The sequence below is a fragment of the Mobula birostris genome, chromosome 8 (genome assembly GCF_030028105.1).
Source record: "Mobula birostris isolate sMobBir1 chromosome 8, sMobBir1.hap1, whole genome shotgun sequence".
NCBI classification, from domain to species: domain Eukaryota; kingdom Metazoa; phylum Chordata; class Chondrichthyes; order Myliobatiformes; family Myliobatidae; genus Mobula; species Mobula birostris.
The window spans coordinates 72,999,438-73,011,646 of NC_092377.1; the positions used below are offsets into that span (position 1 = coordinate 72,999,438).

The window sequence follows — 12,209 nt, forward strand, 5'->3', positions numbered from 1 at the left end:
TTGATTTATGTGAATTTTCTTTCTAACCACCTTTTCCTCCCCCTCTATTACTTTCTTCACTACTCCTCAAATTATCAGTGCAAGTCTTGTATGTGAAAACCCCATGCAATACATTCCAATTGAAGTCACGCACAAATAACAGCAATGCTAAACTGCTCCACACACAATGTAATTGTACAAACTTTCACTTCACAAAGCAATTCTACTTCTCAGTACCAAATTCTGATTTGGGGTGTTCAGCATTGAACACAATGTATTGATGATAGCTGTACATAATAATAGCATTCAATGCAAGGACATGCAAAATAGATATTGAGCATTGGAAAATATTCAAATATTCTCAAGTGAAGACTACAGAAATTTAGATTCCCAGCTACATGCTGTAACTCATATCTACAAAGAGACCGTGTTTGTAAAATAATAGATCCCTCTGCAATCTCCCACCAGAGATCATGGAGGAACTGACCATGAAAGGATGGCATAGCAGATGAGGGAAAAAAAAAAGACCAGGAGAGCAAGAAAGTGGGATTACTGTGGAGGGTTTAAGCAAATGGTTGGGGGTAATATGAGAACTCAGCATAAAAGGAATCCATCTGAAGAAAGAGGGGTTCAGAATTCACAAAAGTTTACATACTTTGTGCAATTGTGCTCAAGTGACACTGAGCGACAACAAATGCAGTTTGACATCATGGCAGGTATCTTGCTGACAAACGCAAGGACAGGAGTGCCAGCAATGATACCAGCTCAATCTTCTATCCCAAAATGAAAAGGCCCACCCAAGCCCAAAGACTGGATAGCCTATTTGCTGATTAAACTTGAATGAACAGTAACAGTGCACTCTGTAGAAGATTTGAAGCATTATAAAGCTGGGTCCACAAGGATTAGAGTTGCCCTTCAGCCAATTTCCTTCCATGCCAACCAGCTGAGCTCATCCCATTTAACTGCATTTGGGCTTTATCCCTCTTAACTTTCCTATCCATGTACCTGTCCAAATATTATTTAAATGGAAACAACTCTACGTTCCAAATACACATCATGTGACCCCTCATGTCTCCTTTAAACCTTTGCTCTCTTAGCTCAACACTGTGGTCTCCAGTTTTAGACTCCGCTACTTGATAAGACACCATTCACCTTATCAGTGCCCCATGTGTTAACTGCTCTCCTAACTTCACTCAATCCTTGAGGTACAATGCTCAAAAAACATAGGAATATATCGGCTGACCACCTGTAACGCTATAATCTCTTAGCCTAAAGTCCCCAAAGAAACTGACACTTTGCACCTCCCTATCAAGGATAAGATTTAGTGCAAACTTGCAATACAGTTCTAGATGTGTCTAAGAGGTAAAGAGATGGAAATGTGATATGCCATGACCTGATGTACAAGTTAGATTAACCAGGTTATAAGATGAGTAATTTCTCCAAAGAGATATAGGCAATTATGCAAACAAATATAAAAAGGCACAAAACAATATAAAAAAGACCAATCAAATTGTTCAGACCAAACTTCATAATGGGGAAGAAATATGCTCTAAGTGACTTTAGAATGATTGTTGGTGCCAGACAGTGTGGTTTGAGTACATCAGAAACTGCTCATCTCTTTAGATTTTCCACGCCCCAACAGTCTCTAGTTTACAGAGAATGGTGCAAAAAACCAAAAAAATCCAATGAGTGGCAGTTCTGTGGGCAAAAACACCTTGTTAATGAAAGGTCAGAGGATATTGGCCAGATTGCTTCAAAGTCGACAGGAAGGTGACAGTAATTCAAATAACTATGTGTTACAACAATAGAGTGCAGAAGAGCATCGCTGAGTACACAAAACATTCAATACGGAAGTGGATGGAATAACGAGGAAGTTTTCAATGATTTTCAAAATTGATAACTAGACAGTCCTGCTAATGAGGAAAATATTTCCAGGTCAAAAGGGCAAAAAAAAAAATCAGAGACAAGCTATTCAGGAGGGGTTAGGAAGAATTTCTTCAAGCAAAGAACAAAATATGTCCAACAAAAACTTCAAATCTGAAGCAACTTTTGCTAAAGACATTGAGAGCAAAAGAACCAAAGCTGGAATGCTGGGAATGCTTCCAGTTCATTATTCTATTAATTTATTGTACATTCACTTTCTGTCAAGAAAATACTCTGTCTGGAAGAGGCATGTAATTACTTCTATATTTAAAGGACTATCAGGACCATAATTTTATGAAAAATTAACAGTTGAAACTCTTGAGACTCTATAGAGCAGCATCTCTTGGTTATTTAAAAAATGTCTGTTCTTTTTCCACACTCCTCTCCAAATGAAATATCAATTGAAGTGAATAAGAGCCATTGGTAAAATGATGCTAGAATGTACATTTATATAAAGAAAACATTCTCCCCCCCCCCCCACAACAAAAAGCTTAGAATGAGGAACAAATGTCTGTATAATTGCTTTTATACCTACAAAAAGGGGTTAAAGTGAATAAATGTTACACTGTTCGCTCATGCATTTTTTCTCCATGTGAGATTAGCCAGATATGTGAACCATGGGCAGCTTTTTCTCCATCAAAAAAACATTACTGACATCCAGTGACATGTCAAAGAAAGTTCTTGTCAAAGTCACTGCAGTTTCCTCTTGGAACTCAAATATGGCATTTCAATGCGAAGATTGCGATTTTGTTTTTGACTTTCCTTCGGATTTTGCTTCCCACAATGCATTTCGGACAATTCGGGATGCCACACCTTTATCCAGTTTTGCTGCCTTCTTTCGGTCAGTTATTTCTTTCACTTTATTCATGTAAGTTCTTATCCGCTCCTGCAACACAAAATTCATTAAAAGGCACTCTCATCAATTGAAGACACTTTCTCCAAATAGTTCAAAGCAGCAAAAAAAGTGACAGTAATCTCTGAATATGCTTTCTATACAAAATGTACTAAGATCTATGCTCTTCTTTCATCCATATGCAAATACAGATTAAACACCAATAATCTAATATTCTTAATTTTTTAAAATTCAGAATCCATCTTTGTATTTAAATCACTTATGCCTTAATACATTTGATTATTCACATGTACAATCAATTTTTAAATTAAATTAACTTCAATAATGCTAGGATCCACAAAACCAGTTTCAGCAGTTTTAAAAGCACACTACTCAAAATGCAATGATGGAGAATGAAATAAATGAAGAACATTTTGCATGTTCTGAAGTTTGAACTTTTTGGGTCAAAATTCACATTTAAAAAAAGGCTTAACAAAAACATATGGGCCAGACTAATTTTAAGAAACAAGTCAAACAAACTTGAGCTTTACTTTTTCTATACTATTCTTCCTAACCTTCATTTAGAATGTTGTGTAATCATTCCCTTCTGTCCATTACAATCCATACAATAAGTACAAGCAATCTTCATGAAGAATTTTAGGCATAACAAAAACACATGGGCTACAGTGATTTCAGAAAATTTTAAGATTCAAACAATAAATCAAGCTTCATTTCCACTGCTGTATTCCAAGTGAATGTTATAAAGATTATGTAATTGTTCCCATTACTAAGCATATAACAAACATAAGCTTTTAGCAGGAAGAGATTCAGTAAAAGTAAAAGGACTTCATATATTTTCTTGAATTTAGAATTACTGTTGCATACCAGGATTTTTTTTTAAATCTGTACCATTCGTGATTACATAGGTTCATGTTCCAAAACTGAAGACACTGAAACCAATAAACATCAGCAACCAATGGGACAAATTCTTCTGAATTACGTCCTAGTGATCAGTAAAACTCAAATGTCTGCACAAAATACTCACTACCCAAACCCTTCTGAAATCTTTCCATAGGAAAAGCATTACAATTTTGATCAGCTAATGCAACTTGCAAAATATTCTTCACTTTCAGCCCACCACCTCAAATATTACCTTATGCAAACCACACTACCAACAACCAGTTCCAAAACATTCTAGTCCAGAAAAGGACATTCACTATGAAAATGACTATTGAACATAAAGGAACATGTGATCAAATTAAAACTTTATCAGTCATTCAGAAGGAAATTGATGACTTAGGTGCACCTTTGATTTCTTCCAGATTTGTTGTTTATTGTTGACTAGATTTAAAGATTAAGTTCTGAGTGGATAGCTGCCAACCGACTTAAACAGCTGAATAATCTACAATTTATCATTGTTGTAACTAGTTATTCTTAACCCTCTCCAACAAGAGTAACTGACTCAATCCCACTGCATGGAAGTTTAACGATAGTAAAAGTACTTTTCTAACAGCAAAGGTTTGTTGAAACCCAAGCAGACTGTATGCAATTGGATTTCAACCCCACCCCCCCACAAAAAAAGTGCATTTTGAAATATTCATCAAGAGACATGTTGACTTGAAGTGATGAAAACCAGATGAAAATGTCATTTGGACAGGTCAGGACAGGCATAACGAATGCCAAAAAAGCTTTCAGCTTAAGTGCTGAACTAGATATTTTGCAGCAAAGGAAATAAATATATGAGGGAGTGAGAAAGTCGCATCTGGAATAAGTAGTGGTAATTATAGTTCTGTTATACTAGTAAATCATTCACAACATGGTTTTCATCTTACTAAAAGCACCAAAGAACAAGTTAACTTGGAATGAACAAACTATTCCAAAGTTTCACTTCAAAATTAAATGACTGTATAGTTAGAACTTTGGCATTTTGTCCACTTCATAAGCCTTTATAATTTTCTTATCTCCTTTAGCCCCAGGGAGTACTTTCACAATGAAAAACCAGCTGGAATTCTGAAACACCTGGCCAGCTTAAATTGCACAGTCATTATCAAAATGAAAAAGAATGCAAGTCAATATCCTAATTTATGAGGTCAAACAGCCCATAAGAGTTGATTTTCCACCTCCATTAAACCAAAAAAAAAACAATATTTCTAATCAACCCCTGTGCATTCTACCATAAACCCAGTATTTTTTTTTGTAATTTCATCATGTCATTTATAAATCAGTGCAATGTTAATTAAGTGATAATTAAAGTAATGGTCAAATTCTGCCATAACCACAACAGTCTATTGTGATAACTTCTTTTCAGAGCTCCAAAGCTATGTCTGTTCTGCATCTTTCAACGATTATCCACAATAATCCAAAGAAAATCTCTTACCATCCAACTCAAGAATTGATTCCATTAGAAAATGCTGATCTGTGGTTTAGATGTTAAAGGTGTCTTTTATCCAAACTATTAAATGCAGCAAATTAAATTTCCTATCAGAGTGTTTGCATGAATTAGAGGACATACCGACTACTCTTAAGAAAAGCAATTAACACAAAAATTTATCTGCAGGTATGTAGCTATGTACATTAGTAATCACAGAACTGATTAATAGTCTCAACTCAAAATATTGAGACTTCTTCCACCTCCAGCATGCTGCTCAACTGGCTGAGTTCATCAACCAGTTTTTTTTTGCTCCAGATTCTAGCATCCACTGTCTTGTCTCTATTTTTTCAAAAAAAATAGCTTGATTACAGTATCACTGCATCGTCTGCACATTTGCAATTCCCCTGTTCAAATTTCTACTTCTAATAATGCCAATGAGTATCATCTGTTTTGATAAAGGTAAAAGTTACTTCACTGCAAACAACCTCACTTATCAAAATAACTTTTATAGATTGTTACCCATCACCTAGGACATGCCCTCTTCGCATTACTACCATCAAGGTGGTGGTACAGGAGCCTGAAGTCACACACTCAACATTTTAGAAACACCTTCTCTCACCCTGCCAGATTGTTTTTCAATATTTTTATTAGTTTCTACAAAGAAGAATACAGAGTACAAGGAAGTGTATATAAAAGGTCAAAGATTTTTTTAAAAACTACCAATTACATTATATCTATTCAAAATAACAATCTCATTACCCAGTATTCATGTAAGTTAGTCAATAGTTATATTGAAATATACTAATTTATTACAAAAAAGTCTAACCCCTACCAAGACTGAAGCTGTTTATTAAGGAGAAAAAAGGTAAAATACATTCTCGTATAATAAATTAATAATAGCCAACATCTGAATTTAAACAGCAAATTGAGGGTTTTGAAAGTTTGAAAATAATTCAGAAAGGGTCCCCACAATGTTTGAAAGTCTTGACAAGACGAATCTCCTCTAAATCTAAGCATGACATAACGTCGCATAACCATTGAGCATGAGTAGGAGGAAAAACATCTTTCCATTTAAACAAAAGCACCCTCCTAGCTGTGAGCGCTAAAGGCCAAAACATGTAAATCAGATGTCTTCAGCTTGATATCTTGTCCTGCAACAATACCGAATAGGGCCAAAGGATTAGGCTTAAAATTGACTTTGAAAAGTAAAGAAAAAATTTGAAAAACTTCTTTCCAATATTTTTCAAGACACGGACAAGTCCAAAACATATGAATTAATGAAGCTTCTCCATTATTACATCTGTCACAGTAGGGAGATATATCCGAATAAAAATGAGATAGCTTATCTTTAGTCATATGGACTCTATGCACCACCTTAAATTGTATGAGGGAATGACGAGCACATAGCGATGAAGTATTAACCAGTTTAAAAATTTCCTTCCAAGTTTCCTCAAATATTGATGTCTGTAAATCTTGTTCCCAGAGATTCTTAATTTTGTCTAAAGAAACATTCCTTGTCTCCAGTAACATAGCATAAATATTAGATATTGAACCATTATGAAAAGGTGTTGAATTAAAAATTACATCTAGTAAGTTCTTACCTGAGCTTAGAGGAAATGTGCATAATGGAGATCTTAGAAAGCCTCTGATTTGTAAATATCTAAAAAAGTGAGTTTTCAGTAAGCTATATTTAGCTGACAATTGCTCAAATGAAAGAAGATTTCCTCCAACAAACAGATCGCCAAAACATTTAATATCCAACCTGTCCCATTCTTTAAAAACTAAATCAGTCATGGAGGGTTTTAAAAAAATTAGAATAAATGGGACTAGAAAAGGAAAATCTCAATAAACCAAAATGTTTTCTAAGTTGTATCCAGATCCTCAGAGTATGTCTAACTACTAAATTATCAGTTAGTTTACTTAAAAATAAAGGAAGTGAGGATCCAAGAAGAGAAATAATAGAAAATTTATTAACCCATGCTGGACAGTCTACACGATTAATATAATATAGCCAAAACGTAAGATATCATATATTAACTGCCCAGTAATAAAACCTAAAATCAGGTAAGGCTAAACCTCCAGACTTTTTAGGTTTCTGAAGATGAACTTGGTTTAAACAAGAACGTTTATTTTTCCATATATAGGAGAATAAAATAGATTCAAGAGAGTCAAAAAAGGATTTAGGAATGAAAACAGGTAAAGCCGAAAAAAGATATATAAATTTAGGTAGAATACTCATTGTAATAGAATTAATTCATCCAATTAACGATATTGAAAGAGGTGGCCAATTTAATGATATCTTTTTTTTATATGGTTCAATAAAGTAAGCAAGTTTTCTTTAAACAGGTGTTTGTAATTCTTAGTGACTGTTACACCCAAATAAGTAAATTGATTCCTTACAATTTTAAAAGTGAGATTAGTATTAATTGATACCAAATTATTTAAAGGAAATAACTCACTCTTATGTAGATTCAATTTATATCCTGAAAACCGGCTAAAACGGGAGAGTAAAGAAAAGTATGCAAGGTAACAAGGTCTCAACATTAGAGATAAAGAGCAATATATCATCAGCGTAAAGCAAAATTTTGTGGGTGATACCTCTCCTTAAAATACCACAGATGTCATTAGATTCTCGAAAAGCAATGACAAGGGGTTCTAAAGCTAGATCAAAAAGCAAAGGACTCAATGGACAGCCTTGTCTAGTTCCGCTGTGAAGTTTAAATGGTTTGGAATTTTGAAAATTAGTAAGAACCCCAGCAGGAGATAAAGTAATTTAATCCGTTGAATAAAATCTGGTCCAAAATTAAATTTTTCTAAGGTTTTAAATAAATAATTCCATTCAACCCAATCGAAGGCCTTCTCAGAGTCTAAGGAGGTCACACATTCCAATATCTCCTGAGAAGGAGAGTAAATAACATTTAATGCATGGTGTATATTAAAATGGGAATGTCGGTTTTTAATAAATCCAGTCTGATCATCAGAAATAACAGAAGGTAAAATATTTTCAATCCTACGAGCCAGAACTTTAGAAAGAATTTTAGTATCAACATTGAGTAATGAAATTGGCCTATATGAAGAGCATTCAGTTGGGTCCTTGTTGTTTTTTAGGATAAGCGAAATAGAAGCTTCATAAAAAGATTGAGGCAAACTTCCCAATTTGAAAGAATCCAAAAAGACTTAAGTGTAACTGCGGTATAATTAATGAAGAAAAAGCCTTATAAAATTCTCCAGAAAATCCATCTGGACCCTGAGCCTTCCCCGAATGTAATGAACGTATAGCCTCGGCAATTTCCTTATTAAGAAATGGGTTGATCCATCTGATTACAATTCTCTGCAGAAAATGCAGGGATATTTAATTGATCTAGAAAATTATTCATGACAGTATTATCTTTAGGGGAATCAGAACTATAAAGTTTAGAACAGAATTCTCTAAAGGTATCATTTATTTCAGAGTAATCAGTGTCCTATCACTATTAGTTTGCAAATTTCTTTAATTTGTCATTTAATTACAGAAGTTTTTAATTGGTTGGCCAATACTTTCCCTGATTTATCTCCGTGAATGTAAAATTGAGTTTTATCTTTGGAAGTTGAGTTTCAATTGGATATGTTAACAGGAGATCATATTTAGTTCTAACTTCAACACGTCTTTTATATAAAACAGGATCTGGAGCTATAGCATATTTTTGATCTAATTTTTCAATTGATTGGCTAATTCAATTCTTTATTAGCTTTATTCTTAAGACTCACAGTACAAGAAATAATTTGTCCTCTAATATAGGCCTTGAAAGTATCCCATACAATAAGATTAGAAGTCTCTTCTTTTTTATTCTCTTCAAAAAACAAAATATGTTTCTCTAGAAATTTTAAAAATTCCTTATCAAAAAACAAAGTTGTATTAAAACAACAAAATCTGTTGGTTTGAGGAAGACCTGGGAGTTTTAAAAGACAGAAATATAGGAGCATGATCTGAAACAACAATCTCTTTATATTCACAGAAGCAAACTGATGAAATCATTTGACTATCAATTAAAAAAAAATCAATCCTGGAATATGTATGAAGCACATGGGAAAAAAACGAATACTCCCTATCTAAAGGATGTAAAAAAAAAACGCAAACATCAACAATACCACCCTTCAATAAAAAGGATTGAATAAACAAAGCTGATTCATTAAGAGATGCTGGTTTAGAAGATGATCGATCTAAAATTCGGTCTAGCCAACAGTTAGAATCTCCTCCCATCACCAAGATTCAGATCTGGTAAAATTGAAAAAAAAAACGCTCAAAGAATCCTAGATCATCTATATTTGGGGCATACACATTGGCAAATACTATTAATTTATTATCTAGTTTTCCTGTAACTATAACAAAATATCCATTAGTATCAGACATTACTTTATGTTGGACAAAGGAAAGTGTATTATCTATAAGAGTCGAAACTCCTCTAGATTTGGCCAGAAAAGAAGAGTGAAAACAAAGTCTGTTCCAACGGCTAAAAATAACGGAGATTATCACATTCCGTGTGTGTGAGTTTCTTGTAAGAAAATAATAGAGACCTTATATTTCCTAATACAAGCAAAAATCTTATTACGTTTAACAGGATGATTTAACGTTTTCATGTTAAAACTAAGCAAATTAATAGTTTGGTCCATTTATAATATTATTTAAAGGAAGGGTTAAAATGTAAGTTAAAAACCAAGCCATAAACCTTGAGAAATGGTAACCAAGCAACAAGTTGGCTAAAAATTCGAAAACTGCTTCTGAGAGAAAAACCCTACCCCCGCCCACCTCCCAAAGAAAAAAAACCAACCAATAGAAAGTCAGGATCTACAACTACGGACAACCCTCCAAAAAAACCTGGTGATCGCTCCAATTAGTTTCAAGGTTATTTATATTCTAACCTAGACTAAACAATATCCAAACAAGAGATTCAATTCTCCTATATCAAAAACACCATATTAAAAAAATACGAAAGGAAATTAGTTACAAGGTTTACCAAAAGTAAAAGATACAATTATTCATACAGAAAGACATTAAACATTCAATATTATATCTTCATGGAAAAACAGACTAAGCAATTAGCCTTCAACTTTAAAAAAAATCTTCAGCATTCAAACAAAACCATCTAAGGATCCATCTTTAATGAGATTCTCAGTCAAACTGGGTAGCCAAGGGACGGGTTAAAACCCTTGTTAAAAAAATTCCAACAAAGCTTGTTTAAACTTAGCACGTTCCTGCATAACCTCAAGTGAATAATCTTCGAGAATCTTAATATTCCACCCTATAACCAATCATTCCCCTTTGATGGGATTTGTGAATTAGAAGTTTCTCATTTAATCTTGTGTCTTCATGTAAGGAGAAACTAAACAGCTAGCCTTTGGATTTTAAAAACCTTTGTGCTTCAACAGTCAAATGGAACCATTCGAAAGATCCGTCTTTAAGTGTGATTCTGAGTCGGGCTGGTAGCAAAGGGAAGGCTTGAAGCCCTTATTAAAAAGCTCGGACATAACTTCTTTGAACTTAATACGTTCCTGCATAACCTCAGGCGAATAATCTTCGACAATTCTAATCCTGCACCATTATAGTCAATCATGCCTCTTTGACGAGATTCACAAATTAAGAGTTCCTTTGTTTTTCTGAAAGAATTCCTGAAAACAGATTACTACTGATCTTGGTCTCTGACCCTTAAGTCTAAATGCAGGAGATCTATGAACCCAATCGATCATGGGCACAGACGTCAAAATCTCCAGAAATAATTCTTGCAAAAAGTTTGCAAAAAACTCCATAGGATGATTACCTTCGATTAATTCTTCGAGACCTGGAACCCGTAGGTTGTTTCTTCTACTTCTATTTTCTAGGTTGATAATCTTGTCTTAACTTTTCATTAGACTTCGATTGCTTTTCACAAAGCTTCTGCAATTTATCCACTTTCATTTCCAGAGACGACAGAATTTCATTTTTTTTATACGTTTATCATGTTCATTAAGAGTTTGTTGAATAGAATCAATTTATCATCTATTTGTTTAAATTCAGAGCTAAATGGTTGAAACTTCTCAGAGGCTTCTCGTGTATGACTTTGCAGCAAATCCATAATAGAATCCAAAGAAGCAGGGGAATCATCCTCTTTAGTACCTCTGGCCCTCCTTATATCCATAATGAAAGAATATTACACTTAAAAAAGTTTCAAGACAGGTTGAAAATAGTAAGATAATTAGAGTTGGAATAACAGCAGATTGCTGTTACTCTTATCAGCCACCAGCCGGAAATCTACAAATTTCTGAATGGACAATGAACCCATGTATATTTCTTCATTTTTTATTTAAATTTTGTTGCTCTATTTCTTATTGCAATTTATATTTTTATTATGTATTGCAATGTACTGTTGCTTTCACAATATGTGCCAGTGATATTAAAACTGATTGAAATTCATCCAGTCCAAAAACACTAAAATTCTCTTTTTTCACCTTCCAGTTTTTGTCATGCCATTTGAACCCTTAATCTGAGTTCATTCCATGTGTTGATCTCTTCCCAATATTTGCAATAAACATTACAATCTCACTGAGCCTCATTCCTTTGTCATACACTTAGCTGTTGGTTCTAAGTTAACTCATTCCATACTGCTTTTCTTTTATGAAAGATCAGCTCAGGAATGCCCTTCAAGTCCGACATCTAATGAGATTTCTCAGAGATTAGTCAGAAGAGGAATAAGACTCATGACCCTTCTCCGCGCCATCTCAAATGTTTAAATACCCAGAGTGCTTCAACCATCTCAATGTTCAAGGTAGTCTGATAATAAAATTGCTCGTGACTTTTTTTTTTACTCCCCCATTTCTGAAATCCAGTGGTAAACTGTTTGCTTCATTAGAGTGACAAACCAATACACCCCGTTTCCTAGTGTTGAGGAAGTAATGCAATTGCAGTAGGACTTAGACAAATTGGAAGAATGGGCAAAAAAGTGGCAGATGGAATACAGTGTAGGGGAAATGTATGATAATGCATTTTGGTAAAAGGAACAATAGTGCGGACTATTATCTAAATGGAGAGATGGTTCAAGAGTCCTCGTGCAAGACTCCCAGAAGGTTAGTTTGTGGTAAAGGCGGCAAATG

General features: G+C 34.1%; 1 protein-coding gene across 2 annotated transcripts in view; it reads right to left on the bottom strand.

Moving 5' to 3' along the window:
• Window positions 1-491: 491 nt before the first annotated feature.
• The window catches only part of c1d (C1D nuclear receptor corepressor), a 31,449-nt gene continuing 19,731 nt past the window's right edge, over window positions 492-12,209 (bottom strand). The window contains exons 4-5 of one of the 2 annotated variants that reach the window (XM_072265444.1): window positions 6,707-6,765; window positions 5,764-6,256 (exon numbers count right to left, since the gene is read on the bottom strand). In XM_072265444.1, coding sequence (XP_072121545.1) covers window positions 6,229-6,256; window positions 6,707-6,765 — 87 coding nt within the window. In that variant the 3' untranslated portion in view covers window positions 5,764-6,228. Of the gene's footprint in view, window positions 2,789-5,763; window positions 6,257-6,706; window positions 6,766-12,209 lie in introns of those variants that run through there. The other variant, XM_072265443.1, reaches the window with a different exon arrangement.